Raw genomic sequence first — 20,672 nt, 5'->3', positions numbered from 1 at the left:
GACAGAAATCGCAACACATTTGTAAATAACACACAGCAAAGCCACCGCACTACAGAGAGCCTACCAAGAACAAACTTTACAAAGCACTGTGCATAAAGGCTAATAGCAAAGCTAAACGTAGCTATAGAGAAGTGTCCAGATCTTTCTCCCACTGACGGTTACATGTCCCACAATGATAAGTGAAGAGGTAGGTAGCAAGTTCACTAGTTTACTCCCTGAAAATCATCAGGAATGGGAGGGGGTGAGGGCCGCTTTTTAACAGCAAGGGAGGAGCCAAGCTAGTTAATTAAATCTAGCAATTAAATCTCCACATAGCACACAGTTTCAGGGTTGGTTATAAGGTCTGATATCGCTTATTGCAGGTTTAAGGTTGAGGTCAGGTGTAATGGAATGGAATGAATGTGGTCCTCACAGGTATATCAATATGTGTGTATGTGTGAGTGAGAGAGAGAGAGAGAGAGAGAGAGAGAGAGAGAGAGAGAGAGAGAGAGAGAGAGAGAGAGAGAGAGAAAAGATGAACTGTTGAACTGCTGTTGCTCTAAGATACCACGGCCCTATTCTGCACGATGAAATAGTAATCGTAAAAAACGTAAAATGTGCAGTCACACACATACCCACATGCCAGAGCGCACACATAAAAACACTTCTTCACACACACACTGGCACACATCAGTGCAGCGTTGTCAGTCATCCTTGTCTTTTGTGGTGGCTAGAAAACAACAGTTTCACTTCTCCGCCCCCGTCTCCAAAGCAACACTCGGAGGACAGAGGCGATGGATGACAGCGACTCTCTGTCTCTCGCTCTCTCACCCCGTTTTTCTGACACCTCATCACCACAAGTTGCGCTCTCACTGTCTCTACAAAGTTTCTCTCTATCTATCTATCTTTTTTTTTGGCTCTCACGTTCCCTGTCTCTCTGCCATCTCTCTGTCTCAGTAAACCCCTCCTCCTCCTCTCTTTTTCTTGTTCCTCTGTCATGAGGTTGAATTGTTATTTTGTCAGAACAGATATGAGTTATAAGTACAAGGTTCAGAACAACATTAATTATTCAAACTCAGTTAAAAAGAATGGAAATCAATTGAAGTCCTAATGAATTAGAAGTGAGGCTGGTTTAAATTTTTATTTTTTGTAATTTTGGTTGGCAAGTTAGAGTGAATAATTGCATTTGTGGCTAATTTGATTAGGCAGTAAAGTGGCCCTTATTTCCACAGATTAGACAGGTAAAATGTGAAAAAGCATAGCGCTATAAGCAAGCCTTCAGGGAATAGCTTTAACAAATGCTCTCTCTGTCGCTCTCTCTCTTCTCTTTAGAGAATAAATTCCACATACTGTACACTTCTCAACGCTCTTTTCCTCCCTCTCAGTTTCTCTCCTTCTCTTTCTCCCTAGAGACCAACAATAACGTGTAATTTGCCATGCTGTCCCCCTCCCTTTCCCTCCTAGAAATGTTTTTTCCCCTGCTTGTGGTCTTCACATTTTTCTGTTGCAATGAAAACTAATGTTTCCCCACAGACAATATACCTTTAGGCAACTTATTGCTGAAATCCTGGCAAAAAAAACATCATGAAGTGCACACACACACACACACAGTCACACACATGCAACTGCACATGGTTAGTCACATTTACACACGACACACACACACACACACACACACACACACACACACACACAGGTCCTGTCTCCTGTGGCCATGGCTCTAAGCGGCAAAACAAATAAGATGTCAGAGCTGACACTAGTTTCACAGCAGTGTAACTGATGGTGGTGTGTGTGTGTAGGCATGTGTGTGTGTGTGTGTATGTGTTTGTGTGTGAGTGTGTGTGTAACCACTGCAGCAGGTGACGGGGAAAAATGTGTAAGACCTGGTTAGTTTAACAAAACCACACAACAGCAACACACACACACACACACACAACTACGCCCACACACCCTGTCCCTATAGTTTGGTGACCAGTTTCATGACTGAATGAATGAATGAATGAATGAATGAATGAAGAACAAAAAAACAGACAGAAAGACATAATACAGCTGTTGTGGATATAAATAGTCACATATCAGCTTATAAAAGAGATACTATATTCAATGTAAATATAACCAAAGTCAGTAGTGTAGCAATTTTACTGCCAATTGGAAATATGTTAAAACAATCACAACAGCAAAAAAAAGTTGCTCAGTTTGTTCAGACTTTAGTATGTCTTTCTCCAGATAAAATAAAATATGATGCTATCGATTTAGCTATTCTAAGTTAGAACTGCATTCTCTTGCACCATCTGGTTGTATTGATGACACATATAATGCATTTATCCCCCCTTCTATCTTTCTTTCTCTCTCTCCCTCCTCTCAATCTCACTTTATTTTGTTCGATTTGTCCTTTCATCTAGCCTTCCCTCTGTTACGATGGTCAGTGTGCAGTGGATCCCGCTACAGAACAGCCAGGCAGAACATTAAACCTTCATCATATCCTGCTAATGCCCTATATGTGTGTACCATGATTGATGCAGACATAATAAGGTACGGCAACATGTTATCATGCGGTTGTGACACCATCTTGACCACTTTAGGCTTACATCTTTCTGTCTCTGCCTCTCTCTATCTGTCTCTTTTCCTCTCCTGTCCACTCTCTGCGTGTCTCGGGGTGTACCTCTTTCCAGATATAACAAGCTACAGCACTATGTTCTCACACTGTTTTGACCACTGTAACTGCATAAGCCACTCCACTTTTCTTTCTAACCTCCTCTTTTATTGTCTAGTCCATACTCAGCGGACAACAGCAGACTGGCTGAACACTAACAAGGTGTCTAACAAGGTGTGCAGCACTCTGCTCTCCCACTGTTTTATGTCTTTTGACTGACTTGTCTGCTTGTCTTCCTCCTTCTCTCTCTTTCTCTGTCTCTCTCTCTGTCTCTCCCCTTCCATTTATATCTCTTTCCACAGCATTCATCTGTCTTTTCTTAATATCTCACCAGTATCTCAGTGTGCAGTGGGACAGATCCTGCTGTAACAGGTTTCTAGATCCAATTGTCACCAATGGCTACGGAACACAAACTCCTTGTCTTGTCTGATAAGTAACGAGGAACTCCTGTCCTGGGCTCAGAAACACAGGGTTATTCTCTGGGTGGGGTGTTTTGAGTTTGGTAGGTGGGTATATCCTTTGTTAACATAAATTATCACATGGAAACCCTGGAAATATCAAAATTCACTCTAAAACTGAGGGACTATTGAGGGAAAACAGGTGTTTACATTTGTTGTCATGCCTTTTGTTGAATATTAAAAAAACAAAAACAAAAAAAAAACAATCAAACAATGGATAACACTCTAGGCGTTATCTCTGTTTTGACAACTGCTGATCAAAGGTTGTATCATTCCCCATGTCTTATCTGTCTTGAGCAGGTAGAATTGTATTTAAAAAGTGATTTCTCTGTTAAAAGGATGTGTTGACCTTTTGAAATCTATTTGTAGTCTTTTATTTTTCTTTGTCAGGCACAAGTTTCTACATTTATCCTTCAGATACCCACAAAACATGTTGTTACCATTGTTAGAATACCTCATTGAAACTAATGTAACTGTGAACACAGTAACATCCATCAAGAAGCAATTAGATCTATTGTTTATTCCAGCTGCACTCTGCTCAAAGCGTGACCTTTGCAACTTATTCATTGGGAAATAAATTGAATTCACTCAGTGGCAGTATGCCCAGTCTGTTTATCCGAGGCAGTTAACAACAGCGAGAAACACAACTCTAAAATGGTTGTGCTTCTATTACAATTAAACAAACCTCGTCATTACTGACTCTGGTCTGTTGGCTGCAGCTTCGCTGACTCTCCGGTGGAAAAATCTGGGTAGAACAAGGTGAGCAAAGCTGTTTAGACAGGTGTGAACTATTTGCATGGGAGGTATAAAGGCACGATGCATTATCAGTTAACATCACGACTGTCAGCACGGCAAAATGCATCATATGTGCAGCACATAAAATGGCTGCAGCCTAGGAACATTATAATGAACATTATAATGTATTCAATTTAAGGTTTCTGTTGCTCTCCAACTGTTAGTGGTTTATTTCTCTCTCTGTCTGTCTCTGTCTATCTGTCTCTGTCACTCTCTCTTCTCCTTGGTCTCAAACTGAGTGTGACATTTACTGTAGTCAAACAGCAGGAGATCATGTGTTCATGCAACTTAACCAGCATGATCAAACATTTAAGAGAGAGAGAGAGAGAGAGAGAGAGAGAGAGAGAGAGAGAGAGAGAGAGAGAGAGAGAGAGAGAGAGAGAGAGAGAGAGAGAGAGAGAGAGAGAGAGAGAGAGAGAGAGAGAGAGAGAGAGAGAGAGCACTATACATTACTGACATGTATAAAGCAAACATGCTGGGTGATATGAAACAGAGCTTTAGCTGGTGGCTGTAGCTCAATCAGTAGGAGAGAAGAAGGGTAATTAAAGTTGAAGGCCAAATCTGTTGCCCTATGACTAAAATCATAACATAGACACGAGACACATTTTCATTTTCCAATTGGTTGACCGGCCTCTTAGTACAAAGACAAACAGTAGGGAGAGATGAACTTTGGTTTGTAATATATTTTGAAGCTGTAAAAATGTCATGTTTGCAATTACGTTTGCAAGTTTGATTCATATTGTGAGTAAATATAGGTTAAGAAAGTTGTTAAGAGCTTCTTTCCCATCAAGAATTTAAACTCTTGAGGACAATGTTCATGTGCATGTACATGTGTAGCACACAAAATGTATGAAATAAATTAAATCTGTAATGGTCTTTTAACAGATTCAGTAGGTTTTTATGTGCAACTGTATGCTGGCTGATGTCTCACATTTTACTTAACAGCTGCTGCCGTCTTAGTTAAAGGTCAATTTCTGATTTTTCCTTTGGCCTGAGAATACTTTAGAGTCAGGTGAAGCTGGAATGTTAGGTTTAAACATTAGCAAAATTTTGCCACTACTAATGCATCATACTAATGCACATCTAAAATCAGTCTAATAAACAACAATAAGCTTTTGGTTGAAAGGGGGCGACTCCCATTCATTTAGCATGAAATTGGCTGATGTTTGTGTGGTTAGACAGCCAGAGAACTGAAACATGCATTCCAGTTTAAAAAGTATGTGTGTATTCCATTCATTGAAGATTAGTAGCATAAATCATCCTCGGTATACTGTATGTACTTCATTCAGTAAGAACTGAGTCATGATGCTATCAAACTCAGTATTAGGCCAAGTCTATATAAAACTTTCAAATAAAATCCAAACTCATGAAAAATATTATGAAATGCCAAATGGGAAGGAGTAAAGTTATTAAATTAACTAATGGGTCATGGCAACCAAAGAGCTTGCATCCTCAGAATTTAGAAAGATTATCTGAATGAATTTATAAATTTGAATAAGGCTGGTATTCAGAATGAAAGACAGCAAAAGTGAACGAATGAAAGACAACAAAACTTCAATCTACAATCTCCTGATTCATGGGAAAACAAAACATTTATCAGAAACATGCGCTCGCTGCTTCATTGCATCAAATTATATTGTATGTGATTCCATGGTTATTTGAAGTTTTGTATTTGTATTTTGTGTGTGCCTCTGTCCCTGTGTTTCTCTTTCTGTCTCCCTCTCTCTCTGAGTCCGATGGAGATGTTTCTAAAAAGCAGCTATGGTCACTTCACACCTTGCCGAGCTTTGTGTGTGTGTGTGTGTGTGTGTGTGTGTGTGTGTGTCTGTGTCTGTTTGTGTGTGTGTGTGTTGGGCCTCAGTTCTGTATGGCACTGATAAGTCAGAGCTCAGTATCTCTCTTTCTCTGTTTCTTTATTTCTCCCTCGCTCTCTCTCTCTTTCTGTCTGTACTGAGAGTATTACAGTGTGACCAGTCTAAATTGTTCAAAAAAGAGGTTGGATGATGGAGAGAATCAAGTGAGGAAAGAAGTGGAAAACAGAAGTTGATCAACAGATCCAAGAAACCCAAAACTCGACACTTGTGTCCTTGTGGAGGATGTGCTTCCCAAGTTGTCGTGGAGAGGTCAAACTTCATGAAAACACAAGAACAGCAAATGCACCTTTACAGTTTGATATAGACTGTGTGCTTGATGTTGCTTGATCAGTTAAGATGCATAGCTGTTCATTTCCCCAGCTGTTTCAACTGGCTTTGTACTATAGTTAAATCTTGGGGTTTCCCATTCGTTCTCGTCACCATCCGATGCATCATTGGTTGGCCGATAAACTTCTGGGATCTTTATCCATCCTCCATCTTATCAGCATCATATTTTCTTTGGTAACACATTTTGGCCTTTAGATATTTTGTCAAACACATCAATGGGAACCCACTAGAACACTTATTGAGAAAGACCTAATATCTTAACTGCAGGGGTGACACAATTTGACCTGTCAACACTAGGTAGGGGAAGGAGGGAGGGGTGGATGGATGGCTGATAGATGGATGGATAGATGGCTGAATGGAGTGGGAGAGTTGAAAGGAGGTATATCAGGAGAGAGGTATGTGGACGGGATGTAGTTGAACTAGTAAGAGCCAGACCTCTTCACAGTGGCACAACTGAGCAATAAGAAAGTGATGGAGAAATAGAGGGCAAGAAAAGCAGGGTGGGAGGTATGAAGAGATACTAACTGTGAGATCTCTCGAGATGGAGAGAAAAAGGGAAAGGAAGGAAAGCAGCTGTGACAGAAAGAGAGAGCGGAGAAGGAGAGAGAGAAAGAGAGAGCGAGAGAGAGATGAATTTAATTGAACTGCTGAGAGCCGGTCTCTTTTCACAGTGGCACATCTCTGTAGTGGGAAAGGCATTGTGAGCGGGACAGAGGGAGGAAAAGAGAGAGGATAGATGGAGAGATAGAGGCGCAGGGTCAGGAGGGATGGGTGTCCTAAAGTTCGGGTCCACTTCGCAGCAGCACAACAGAGCCATTAGACTGGGATAATGGATTAGAGTCGTAAAGAGAGGGAAGGAGGGAGGGAGGAAAGGAGAGGGAGAGAGAGTAGGGAAACGATGATAGAGAGATAAGACCGGATTCCCAGCAGGATGGCACAGCAGAAAGAGAGATAATGACGGGGACACAGAGAGAGAGAGAGAGGGTGGGGTGGGGGGTTGAATGTGAACCCAATTCACATTGAGAAAACTCAGCAGTGAGTAAGCGATGGAGAGAGCTGAGGGACGGAGGGATGAATTGCAGGAGGAGGGAGGGATGGTTCTCAGTCTCCAACATAGCTGAGAGACAGAGAGAGAGAGAGAGAGAGAGAGAGAGAGAGAGAGAGAGAGAGAGAGAGAGAGTGAGTGAGTGAGTGAGTGAGAGAGAGAGAGAGAGAGAGAGAGAGTTTGAAGGAGCAGAAGTAAAGATGAAAGCGCTGATTATGGCCTATGGCCCTGACTGTGTGTGTGTGTGTGTGTGTGTGTGTGTGTGTGTGTGTGTGTGTGTGTGTGTGTGTGTGCTGAACTACAGGTTCTAAGCTTCATTTTGATGTATAGGTTGTGGAGGTTTGAAAGAAATCCAGCTGCCACACCAGGCTTTTGTCTCGCTAGCTCCCGCACCTGACTCGGTGGGGGCGACTACAGAATAGCGATCACTTTTCAATAATGTGTAGTAAATGAAACGACTAGTTAGTGAAATCAAAGTCCTATGTTGCAAACAGAATGGGCATTTTTATCTTGTGGCCATCCACAATGATATGAATCGATGTGAAGAAACATAATGGCTGACGCACAGACATGTCAATCATGGCTTTTTTTTTTTCTCGAATAATAACGAGCAACTTCGGGTAGAAGAAATATCTGTTTCCATCGCAATATTTGTGCTTTCCCGAATAACGTATTCGGATTCGGGTACATCCCTATGAGGAAACAACACATGCGCGCACACACACACACACACCAGTCTTTTTCTCCACAAGCCTCCTTCGTCTCCTACTGACTAAGACATTAATTAGGAGAGAATGGGAGAAAGCAAGTGAGAGAGAGTTGGGGAAGACAAATATTCAACATGACACTAGAGTTTTGCTTTTGACTGTTCTACTTCAGCTCCTACACTGCAGGCTAAACATAGGAGTCAGGACAGGACAGGACAGAGAAGAGGTGGAGAGATGGACAGAGGGATGGGGGGAGACAGGGAGGTATGGAAACTCTAAAACCCAAATCTCTTCACAGTAACATCCCAGTGGAGAGGAAAGAGATTGGGATGGAGGAACAGGGCACCAGGTGTCCTCGCTCTCACTCCGTCTCTCTCTGTTCAATTCTCTCTCTCTTCAACTAGTCTGCCTTGCATAAGAGTGCTTGCCTCCCTCCCACACAGGTAATTTTTTCAGCAGAGATGTTTCCTTTGACTTTGCATGTTTGCACAATTCAATTACAACACAGTTCACAGTCCATTTGACAGCGGCGGCCGCTTCGGCTTTCCTCCCGCTGAAAGAGTGCCGCTTCGCACCGAAAAAATGAAAAATGACACTGAAAAGAGTATCGCAGTAGGCACAGTTAGTTTGAAAATGTAATCTGTTGCAGATGCTCCCCGCCTGTGGAACACACTGCCCGACCATCACCTGAGGGCACCTCAGACCTGGGGCACTTTGTTAAAACTGGCCTACAAACCTCTCTCTACACTAGCAAAGCATTTTTATTTGAACTGCTGAATTATCTTTCCACTGCTTTTACTGCTATTTTTTGGCTTTTTTCTTCCTGGTATTTTTTGGGAGTTTTTTTTGCTTATAATTAAGTTTGTCTTGTAGCACTTGCAGCACTAGATTTGCTTTTGATGAAATGCATTATCAATTGATTGCATTATTACCACCTGCTACATTTTTTAATAGAATTCACCAGATGATTCAAACACAATAACATAATCTGATCTGCTATCCCAATCAAGGTGTGAAGAATTCCTGAAATTCTTCATTAGTAAGGTAAAATATATTAGATTGTCACCCCCCCCCCCACACACACACACACCCACGCACGCAAAGGAATTTGTCTATTCCCTCTGTAAATGCTGCATCGTTCAAACCCATCACTTTCACACTGCTTGAAGAAATTATCTCCCATGTGAATCCTATCTTGTTCTCTTAATATAATTCCTACAAGGCTCATCAAAGAGATCCCTGTTTCCCTGTTATAGGCCCCAGTATCCTGTCTATTATCAACAGCAATTTAGCCTCTGGCCTTGTTCCATCTTGTTTTAAAGACACCATTGTTCAGCTTCTCCTAAAGAAACCTAATTTAGAACCGAATGTTCCCAATCATTTTAGACCCATTTCAAAACTGTCTTAGTACTAAAGAAGTACAGGAGAAGGCAATTTACTTACAACTGGTATCATTCCTTGATCGGTACATACGGTTTAGGGCACTCCATGGCACAGAATCCATTCTCTTGAGGGTCTCTAATGACCAATTTCAAATTACAGGTACTGGACACTGGACACAGTGTGGCTTTTGATACAGATGACCATTACATCCAGTTTCACTAGCATTGCCCTTGATTTGTTCCGTTCTTATATTTCAGAAATAACTTTTTCTGTATCTATAAGAAATTCATCCTCTTCCATGGCACCCGTACCCTGTGGCGTGCCCCAGGGTTCTATACTTGGTCCCATTCTCTTTGCTATTTATATGCTCACTCTTGGTCAAATGATTTGCCAATACAATATTTCCTTTCATTGCTACATGGACGACACTGTTATATGTATATTAAAATCTAACAATCAGAAACTTAGCGACTGTAATATTGATGTAAAAGTATCAGTATCAGGGACGCCTCTTTTTCTCTTCTTCAGCTCATCAAAAGTACCGCTGCTAGGCTTCTGACAGGCTCCAATAGGAGAACCCACATCACTCCAGTTTAAGTTTCACTACAGTGGCTCCCTGAAAGGGTCAGAATTGTGTTTAAAATGTTGTTTGCTGTTTGTTTTCAAAGCCTTACATGGTCTAGCCCCAGACTAAATCTCTGAGCTCCTGTGCTCCCGCGACTCTTCCAAATTCCTTAGGTCACCTGACCGGGGGATTTGTTAGTGCCGAGATAAGTTCGGAAAGGTGACCATGCTTTTGCAGTAGTGGCTCCCAAACAGTGTAATTCTTTCCCCCTCTACAATAGGTCAGTCGAGTCCTTATCCATTTTTAAGAATATGCTTAAGACTTTATTTAAGAATTAGTTTTTGTTTTGTTGTTACCCTTTTTGTTAATTTTCTTTCTTTCACTTTATGTTTGTTCATAATACTGCCTCTGTACAGCAATTCCTTGCAACTGTGTTGTTGTAAAGCACTGACTTTAATTCATTTATGGATTATACTCTGCCTCCAATATCATATGTTGCAGTGCAGTGTAATCCACTTTACAGACTTATCATCTTCAGCAATGAATAGCACTATCATTCCCCACCTTGTATAATGACATATGTGTCCTCTCACAAAGGCCTTTTTCCTTTCAAGCATGCACCTGATCCTGCCGGTTTATAAGCATCTACAACACTGACTGAAGCAGGCACTTCCTCACCAGGATGTCTGCCCAGCTCCTTGTTAAAGCTTTAGTCATCTTCTGTCTGGGCTACTGCAACTCCCTCCTGACCAGACTCCCTGCAACTCATCCAAAATGCTGCAGGCCGTCTTGTTTTCAACCCTCCAAAATTCTCCCATGTCGCCCCCCCGCCTGCACTCCCTCCACTGACTGCCTGTGCAGGCTCATATCGAATCCAAAATCCCGATGCTGGTGTACAAGACTGCAAAGGGGTCCACATCCCCATACCACCAGGCCCTGGTCCATCCAGGAAATACCAGCTCATTCCCTGCACTCTGCTGACTGCTTAGCTGTCCTGATAATGTAACCTGGTGATTGCTCCTCCTAGCCTCGACTCTTCTCCCTCCTGGCTCCGAAAATGTTAGAATGACCTTCCCACCACAGCGAGGGCAGAAGAGCAACACTGTCTTGGACGCTGAAGATTAATCTCTTCAAGAAATACTTCATGTCCTCTTGTCCCCCTTGAATCATATCCCTCTCTCTCATGTCTTCCCTCTCCAGCATTACTTGCACATCTGTCTCCAGCTCTTATTTGTTACCTGACCCTTCTCTATCATGCATCATCTTCCTAAGGTCACAGGAATATATTGTTAAATCTATTGCCAGGACACCGAGACTCTGACTCTTGCACCCTTTAATGATGGTTGATTGTAATGTTAGTGTTGTATGAATTTAGGTGTATTCTACTGTTGCACTCATTGTATGTTGCTCTGGATAAGAGCATCAACTAAAAGACTCTTCAAAGTTTGGAAGTAAACAATCACAGCCTTTAATCAGGACTAATGGTGATTCACAATTACTGGGCAAAGGATATTTTGGATATATGTGGAAGAATTTCCTTTTTTGTTTTCTTTTTTTAATATTCGTTTTGCACATCTCTAGACTATTTCTGTGAGCAATTCTTTAATATTTTTTCTTTCAAAGTTGCTTCAACCTGAAGTGCTGTTTTGTTCAAAGAGTACTCTGTTGCAGTTGATTTGTCCTTTAAAAAATGAGTAAAAACACCAAATCCAAAGATTTCTACTAGTATATTTTGGCACTGCAGCTGCAGATGCAGCGCCCCCCCCCCCCCCCCCCCCCGCTTCTCTCTCTTGCTGTCTCTCTCTCTCCTTGAGACCAATTAGACAGAGTTTATGGAGTATAGACATTATTTTTTTCCATTGCAGCCTCCAGTAGCCTCCAGTTGGCCTCAGCACATAGCGCGCGCATGCAGACACACACACACACACACACACACACCAGAGGCCAGACTGAGAGAGTTATGGTGAGGGTGAAGTTGTAAATAGACAGCCAATGTGTTGGTGCCTTGTTGTGTCCCTGATGAGCGGGGGTGTGGGGGGGATAAGGAGGATGAAAAAGAGAAGGGACAGACAGGAGAGAATGGGGAGGAAGTAAGATAAATGGGAAGAAATGAAAGGGAAGCAGATGGCAAAAAAATTAGGAAGGGAGAGAAGAGAAGGAGAAAGGAAGAGAAAAATGAGGGAGGGAGGAAGGGACAAATTAGGGAGTGAGAGAGGGGAGAGAAATCAGTGTAATTCCTCCTTTGCATCTCTATCTTATAAACTCTCTCTGTGTTTCTCTCTATCTCTCTGTCTCTCTCTTTCTCTCTCTCTCTCCTCTCTCTCTCAGCTAAAGTGATACAAGCTAAAAGCAAAATTCTGGTGTCATGTTTGACTATTCATCCATATCACTCATCTCCAGCTCCCTCCTGCTGTGGGTGCGCATGTGTGTGGTTGCCTCTGAATCAATTCTCCCTAAGGGTAATATTTCAGGGTGAAGCAGAAAGGTTTGGGGCGTTATGCCTCTAGAGGTGCTGTGAGAATGGCAGACACTATGAATTTAAGAGTTCTGTGTGTGTGTGTGTGTGCATATCTACCACTGACTTTCTAAACCTTTATTTGATCCTTTTTTTTGGAATAAGTTCATGATTTGTCAGTCAAGATATAGTTTCAATTGAAGAGTTTCATTCCAAAATGAGTTATTCACAGTGTTGGGCAAGTTACTGAAAATTAGTAATTAGTTACAGTTACTAGTTACTTCTCTCAAAAAGTAATTTAATTACTTTACCAATTACTGCATAATAAAAGTAATTAGTTACTAGGGAAAGTAACTTTTGCGTTACTTTTAAATGTCTGCTTCAATTCTCTTATTACACATAGCTATATTATTTTAGTGTGGGACAAGACAACTGTCAAATTTTATCTATCATTGTACCCATTATCACTATGATGATATCACTTTCCAAGGAAAGTAGCTATTGGCTGCCAGATGATGTCATACGATAATTTGCATATCAATATATAGCCTAATGCTGCACTTGTTATGCACGCCGCGGAGTAGCCCGTTTTAATATAAGTGCCGACTCCGCCCACTCGGGCCAGTTTCGGCGTACGCCGGTAAAAATTACAAGTGGACCCTATCCTACGGCCCCTGCTGTGGGAAGCGCTGTGATCATCAGACTTTCTGGATTAGACAAGCAAGTAGAGAAAACCGGCATCAGCCGTACCAATTTATTGGCAAATGCTTTGGGATTCAACACATTAACATTGCTTCCCATGGTCAGAAAAAGACGGCAGATTTGTCACTAGTCGCTTTTGTGAAATAAAGTCTCCAGGGAGGTTGGTTGTCTTTTGATTCACTTGCGCCACGCAAAGTCGGATGATCATAAACCGGATGATCCAGTAACGAGTAACGAGCCCATTTAAATTTCAGTAATTGTAATTGCGTTATTAATTTGAAAAAGTAATTTGTTACATTACTAGTTACTGCCAAAAGTAGTGTAATTACAGTAACACGCTACTTTGTAACGCGTTATTCCCAACACTGGTTATCCACCATTTGAAAAAGTTGATACGGAGCCTACTCTTACAAAATGATTGCTAGTATGAAAGTAAAGCACACTGCCGGTGACTATTAAAGCCAGTGAAGGTCAGCCCCACTTAGCCCTGTGGTAGTAGTCTGTTCCCATGCTCAGTTAATTATGTGAGAAATGTTTTCTGGCTAGCAAATCAGAAAGTAATTATCTGTGGCCGAGGCACTGCTCTTCTCACACGTACAGTAAGTACCTGATGTCACACACACACACATTTCCATATACACACACAACACAGAATGATATATACGCATACATACACACACAAAGGACGACCCGCTCTTGAAGTATTACATTTCCTTTTTCACTCATTCTCTGTCTCTTTCTCTCTCTCTCTCTCTCTCTCTCTCTTTCTCTCGCTCTCTCTAATGATGCCATGACTAAAATGTTAATTACAGCTAAAAAGAGAAACGATTGCGAATATCAAACAGCAATTAGCATGTATCATCATCATCATTACCACCATTAGCTGCAGCACAAGATGGAGGATTATTTACCGAACGGTGGAATGCTCATCAGTTGCTTATTCAAGGCCTGAAATATTTCACAAGCAACTTTAAAAAATCATTCCTCCCAAAATTTGCATAATTAATGTAGCTTAAAAAATTAACTATTGCGAGTCCCGGAGCATGAGAGCAAGTGCAAACAGCACTCAGAAGAAAACAGCACTTATAGTCGCTCATTTATTTTACCTCAAACCACACATGCATAAACAGGAATGTGCAAACGAGTGCGTGAGAGCATAATCAATCACGTTCTATCTCTTTCATACACACACACACACACACACACACACACACACACACATCACATATCACATACATTCTTGCAAAAACACATATGCACATACAGCATACCCACACACATTTCCCCACACACATACTCACACACATTTTCCCATCCGTTGTGATGATTCTAGTCGATCCTTTTTTCTTTTTTTTTCGTGTTTCCTCTGCCCTTTCCTCTGCCTGTCATGGTTCTATTCCTGCACTGATTAAACTTTAATCCTTCCCAAGGTGTCAATTGTCTGATCTCCATACCTGAGCACAGCCCAATGGATTCTGAAAAGTCTTGGGTAGGTATCCAGGATGAGGTCATTATCCTCCACTCTCTCCATGTGGAACAAAATCTCTCCTCCTTTTTGTCCTCACTTGAGTATTGTGCTCAAACACGAAAGGTCAATCCACACTCGTCTGAGACCCAGAAGACAATCACCATTGAATTTTTAGACATCAGGTTGCATTTGCAATTTTATCCTTTATTCTATCCTTCCTCCATCTTTTACATTTTTGAAAGGATCCAAACTGTATGATGTTATACAGACTTGTGAAACGAGTGAACTGATGGGTGGTACACATCCATCCATCCATCCATCCATCATTATACATTCCTCCTTCACATTACCCCTCCCTCTTCCCGCTCCCTCCATCCCTGTTTCCCACCTCTGACTTACCTTGCTGTACGAAGGACCCGTACACGAACCACATGGAGTTGTACAGCGTTGTCGAGGAGACGGACCCCATGGGCAGCCGGGGCGGGTTGAGCCAGTTGAGCAGGTACACCAGGATGCCGACCAGGAGCACGGTGCCCGCGATGCATGCCCACAGCGACAGGTCGAAGGGCGCCAGGCAGGCGAACATGTCCACGGTGCGCTCGGCCTTGCGCAGCAGAACGCCCACAGAATAATCCATGTAGCGCGTGGTGAAGTCCACAGCGCTCTCCCGCTCAGGCGTGATGGTCAGGGCGGAAAGACCTACGTCAGCTCGCTGCAGGGGGGGGAGGAGGGGGGACAGGAGTTTGAGCGAGTGTGAACAGTGTAATACAATGGAATACAGTTAGAAAATGAGGACTTTTGAGCCCAGATATAGGAGTGCTTAAGTCCTGCCTCTGGAACCATAATTGTTCCCCCCACTGTCCCAGGATCGAATCCCAGCAGAGCTTTCAATCCTATCCTCTTCAATACATTCCCCATTGTCTAAAATATAGAATGCAAAATACTAAAAAAAGGTGATGTAGATTGTCTATTCTCAAAAAAAGCATGAGAACCCATAATCAAGTACAAAGTCTTGTGTCTGTTTACATATGCATGTGAGTGTACGTGTTTGTGTGTGTGGTTTTAACTCTCACTGTTAAAACCCATCCCGTGCTTTTGTGTCGATGCGCCTCACGAGCATTTTGTATTGCCTTTCTCATCACCAAAGTATCTTGGAATTTGAAGGGACAACAAATCACTGTTTTTAATTATTTATGTATTAAGGGTTTAACCCGAAAACAGCTGTCAGTGAGTGTGATTGCCAAGAAAAATAGGCTGAGCTTAGCTTACATGCAGAAACAATGATGGCTAATTAAAACGTTTGCAGTCCCCAATGCTTGGCTAGCAGCTGTAGACATCTGCTGGTACCATAACAAGGATTTAAGATGTTGTTGTACAATAATGTATGTGTGTGTGTGCGAGTGTGCGTGTGTGTTTGAAATCTGTGCCTGTGTGAGAGAGAGAGAGGACACGAACTAAGAACTTGTGCGATAATGAGGTTTTCTTTGTTACAAAGAACAAATGAATTCAACTCACTGTAACAAGTGAGGTGATTTTGTACGCCAACACTTACTAAGGCCCCCAGCCACATATACATGTACTGTACACACACTCCACCCAGAGCCACACACTGAGTATATGCTCACAAACACACACACACACACACACACACACACACACACAAAACAAAACAAAACAAACACACAAAAATTTAATACACTGTAGGCAAAAAATCTGCTAATTTCACAGTCGAGTGAGGAAACAAAATGCTTAAATGTGCAGAAATTGTCACTTACACTGCATAAGAAGAATATTAGGAGAAACCCTGCAGGATGTCTGTTGGGTGTGTGTGTGTGTGTGTGTGTGTGTGTGTGTGTGTGTGTGTGTGTGTGTGTGTGTGTGTGTGGAGATGAATTGCCATGCTCGTTGAAGTGGTCAGTCAACATGAAAACTGCCAGAGAGCACTCTGGGTAATAATTACCTCCTGGCACTGGGTTGATAGAGAGATAAACCTTGTTGCCGATTAGTGGGGAAACAAAATTACTTGATTTGAGTGTGTTCAGTTGTTCATTTACAGTCCACGCTTGTCTGTGTACACATGAATATGCATGTGCTGAAAGCATTTCTCTATCGCTTTGTGTGCTCTAGCACTGGGGTGTGTGTGTAACACAAATGCATGCATGTGCACGCCACACACACACACAAACACACACACACACAAGGTCAAGGGAAGGAAACCCTAGTCTAAAGAAGTATTTAAACCTGACACAGAGCCACAAGGAAATAATGAAATTAATGCATGAAAGACTTCTGAGAAAACATTGCTGATAATAAATTACATCCTTGACCTGTGGAGAAAGAACAAAAACCTAGCAGCTTGGAACAATTCCAGGAGGACATCAAAGGGTGTTTTACACACACGCATGCAGGTATGCGTACGCGCACACACACACACACACACACACACACACACACACACAGTTTGAGTTTGTATTATATGGAAACGTATAAATGACGAAATGAGAACAGTTGAATTGCTGTTAATAAGAATCCTGTTCTCCCATTGTCTTTTTCTTTCTATGGTTAATGAAATGTCTAAAAGTAATGGTAGGCCTATGTTTTTTTGAAGCAATATTTTGCTTTGCTACAGCTTTCATATATTTTTAACACATTAATCTTCTGCAAGGTCTGATTTGCTATTAGCTTGTTTGGGATGTCAGATTCTTCGTCTTCCCTCATTCTGACATTAATTAATTATTCTAAAAAATTCAAACAGGTGAAGGACAGCCAGTGCTAGTCAATTACCTCCCACTGAGTTTACTCAAAAGGCTTTTTCAAATGGTGACAATGTTGTAATAAATTGAAATATCCCTTTAATCTTGCTTCAGTCCTTTATTGATATTTCTCTATGTTATGATATCAAATGGGAGTAAATACCTGTTCGCTTCTATTTAATACCACAGCTCCATTCTGCAGACAATTTACTGCAGTGGCCATTTTTTGACATATGGAGTATTCAAATTGCTTTTAATGTGGCTGTGATTTTTTTTGTACATTTCTGTAGCAATGAAAACTGTTCTTTCTCTTTTCTACAGAAAAGGAAAACACAAAGAGCATAGGAACATTACAAGCAATAGTACAGCAAATATTGGGAGTTCTTACTTTTTCTAGGGGATCGTGGTCCCAACATTTTGATTAATTATGAGGTAAAGATGAAAGATCTGAACTCAAATGTGAATACTCACACAGAGACATACTCACTTTCTTTCTTGCTTGCTTTCATTACACAATCTGAAATAACTTTGCTGTAAGAACCACTCTGATACCAGAGGGAACAAAAACAGTCCAGAAAGAACAGATGGATTTTAACGACAAACATATTCATTACTCTATGCCAACGTCTCTATTGGTCTCTGCTGGAAACTGTCTAAAGCTTTTTGAAATGGAAAAAAAAACAGCAAGGGGTCATGCATAATCGACCCGAAAATAGTGTGTTAACCTCCAACAGAATAAAATATTGCCACTTTTCTACTTCTCGCTTCTCACTCGCTCTCTGTCTCTGCCATCTGTCCGTCTGTCTCTCTCTCTCTGTCTCTCTGTGATTTTAAAGCTTCGCACTCATTTAAGTAAAGTCATTTCCACTTTCCGCTGAGGCTGCTGAAGTGTCTACCAGTAGTTATGTGCCAAATACTTGAAATCTACTTCAAGCTAGCCAAATTAATAGAAATCAGTTTGCCAACGTGTGATATCTCCTGTCTTCACCTTCAGGGTGAGGACAGGAGATCCACTTCCCCCACATCCACTTCAGGCTGCATGGTGCTCTTGTTACTCTGTGTGCGCTCCTGTGCCTGTGCCTGTGTGTGTGTGTGTGTGTGTGTGTGTGTGTGTGTGTGTGTGTGTGTCTTCCCATTTGAAGAAGTGAGTTAAACTCAGTCCTCTGGTAGGCTAATTCAAATATTTGCTTTTGAAGTGACATGATTTCTCGTGGGAACGCCATTACAGGACTCAAGACTGTGTGCAGCCTCAAACAGAGGAAGGCTATATTATCTGTTAGCGTGCATGCGTGCCTCTCCTCCCTGTGTATGAATGTGAGTGTGTTTGCATATGAAGGCCTCCTCTCTTCATGCATATTCTCCTCACACTAAACCCTCACACACCCAACCCATGAGGTTGTTCGAACTGCCGTATTTATAGTCGGTGTGTGCGCATATATGTACGCTATCACATCCTCACCTTAAATACTAATTCTCCCATCAGTCCGTTCCACTGTCCGTCGGGCTGCAAGCTGCCGTACTTGTGGTCCGGGGCGACGTAGATCTCATACTTGAACCCCAGGTAGTTGGACAGAGCATCCAGAACGTCAATGGAGAAGCCCTGGTACTTCTTTGGTTTTCCCAGAACGTTCTCTGATACCATCACAAACGGCTCCTCCTGTAGGGCAAAGATCAACCAATCAGTCAGTAAGTCAATCAATCAATCAATCAATCAATCAATCAATCAATCAATCAATCAATTAATGAACTGTCTATGATACCACAACAACAGCTCCTCCTAGAAGGGGGAAAAGATTGATTCAACAAGACAAGATTCTATACAGAAAAACGAGGTAATTTTCAACACATTCTTAATCAAACTGTTTGTCACTCTGAATACATCCATCAGTTAAACACCAATAAGGTAAATTTGAATGTAGTTTCAGACAGGTCTCTGGGTTACTTTTTGATGAGTGCAGCAGAAACACATCATGTGTTGGGGTGTGCTGATAACACACCAGTGAGACACTGATTTGAGTGTTGTCGATGTGTTCAAACCGATACGTCTTTTTAAAAGCAGCTCTTATGAAGCTGTGACATTTTGGTTTGGCTCGGCTATTTCAATTTCCTGCAGGGCTAGTAAAAGTATAAGTAAAATAAAATATTGAAAATTAATAGTGACACCATGCTATTTGATGAATCAGTTTTCATTGTATCAAAAATAATTGCATATGGAATGGTTGAACCTCTTGTTTATCAAAATCTGTTACGGCCGTGGCCTTCCCTAGTGTTTCCTTGTGTCTCCACTTCCCTGTGTTCCCAGTGCTCCCCTGTCTGTCTATGTTTTGTTTGTGTGTGTATTGGCGTGGCCGTGGTCTCCCTTCCTCGTTCTCCTGGCTCCCGGCTCTGCTCATCCTGCACACCTGTCTGCAATCGGCTCATCACCTCTCCCAGTCTGCTCACCTGCCTCTCATCAGCTCATCTGCCTGCAGTATATCTACCCCGGCTCTTCAACCGTTCTTCGCCAGATTGTTGTTTCAACCACAGTGGTAGTTAACCCTTCAAGGCCAAATCTAGTTTAAACTCCCAGTGACTTTGTCTCTTCGTGTTTCCTGTTATTTACCAGCCTCTCTTGTGTCCCAGGATCATCACCCGCCTGCCTGTCTTCCTGCTTGTCTCCCTGCCTGCCTGCCAGCAACCTCCTAGCCTCCAAGCTACCCCTGCCTGCCACGCTTCCCCTCATCCCACGCTCACGCCAAGCCCCGCTCCTCCTTACCATCACTCACCCTTGCAGCCACCAGATCCCTTTCCCTGCCATCAGCCCCTCATCCAGATCCTCCCTTACAATAAAACCTTTCCTTACCAACACCACCCTGTCCGTGTCCTGCGTTTGGGTCCCACCTGTGTTCATAACAAAATCACCATGGCAACTGAAAGTTTGCCGTTGACTGACGTCTGGCAATGCTGATGTCTTGGCAACATTGAACGCAGCATAAGGAGAGAGCGGTAAAAGGTTGTTATTTTGGCTATTATTTTTAGTCTGGAGAGGAGGAAGCCAGGAACATAGTCATCTTAGAAAAAGATAGACAGAATGTTTATTTTTATCCACTTGGATTTAAGGTTTGAGTCAGACAAAAAGAGATTTCTCTTTAACCATCGTCTCTTTCATTCTATGGGCAGAAATATGTGTCACTAGAAACTGAAATTGAAATATTTATATTTGAATTGCTTAACTTGAATAATTGCATTAAAAAACTGAATGTAAATCACAATCGAGTGCAGATTCACAGAACTCCTTTTCGGCCAATCAGCACCTACTGTATGTTTTTGACCATTTCCTTCACTCCCATAGATCCATGGACTTGATAAACGTTGAAGAACGTTTCTTACGATCATGGATGAGGCTGGGACTGATGGCGTTCAGCTCGGAGTATCATGTCCAGAGACCTGAAGGGATCTGGAATTTTCTGGCCAAAAACGTGAAAAGGAGTTCTGTGAATCTGCACTCGATTGCTCTTCCTCCACAACT

At 42.0% G+C, this 20,672-nt stretch overlaps 1 protein-coding gene across 1 annotated transcript in view; it reads right to left on the bottom strand.

The window, feature by feature from the left end:
* The window catches only part of LOC139668021 (glutamate receptor ionotropic, delta-2-like), a 78,614-nt gene extending 58,728 nt beyond the window's left edge, over nucleotides 1-19,886 (bottom strand). Inside the window, exons 1-3 of the mRNA XM_071547496.1 lie at nucleotides 19,767-19,886; nucleotides 18,624-18,821; nucleotides 14,811-15,123 (exon numbers count right to left, since the gene is read on the bottom strand). Coding sequence (XP_071403597.1) covers nucleotides 14,811-15,123; nucleotides 18,624-18,821; nucleotides 19,767-19,886 — 631 coding nt within the window. The remainder of the gene's footprint in view (nucleotides 1-14,810; nucleotides 15,124-18,623; nucleotides 18,822-19,766) is intronic.
* Nucleotides 19,887-20,672: the final 786 nt, after the last annotated feature.

This window comes from Centroberyx affinis, unplaced genomic scaffold (genome assembly GCF_046629955.1).
Source record: "Centroberyx affinis isolate AG114_WGS23_722 - 3 ecotype Tasmania unplaced genomic scaffold, CSIRO-AGI_Caff_v1 ptg005956l_1, whole genome shotgun sequence".
Taxonomy (NCBI): domain Eukaryota; kingdom Metazoa; phylum Chordata; class Actinopteri; order Beryciformes; family Berycidae; genus Centroberyx; species Centroberyx affinis.
This window is presented reverse-complemented; position numbering and strand designations above follow the sequence as displayed.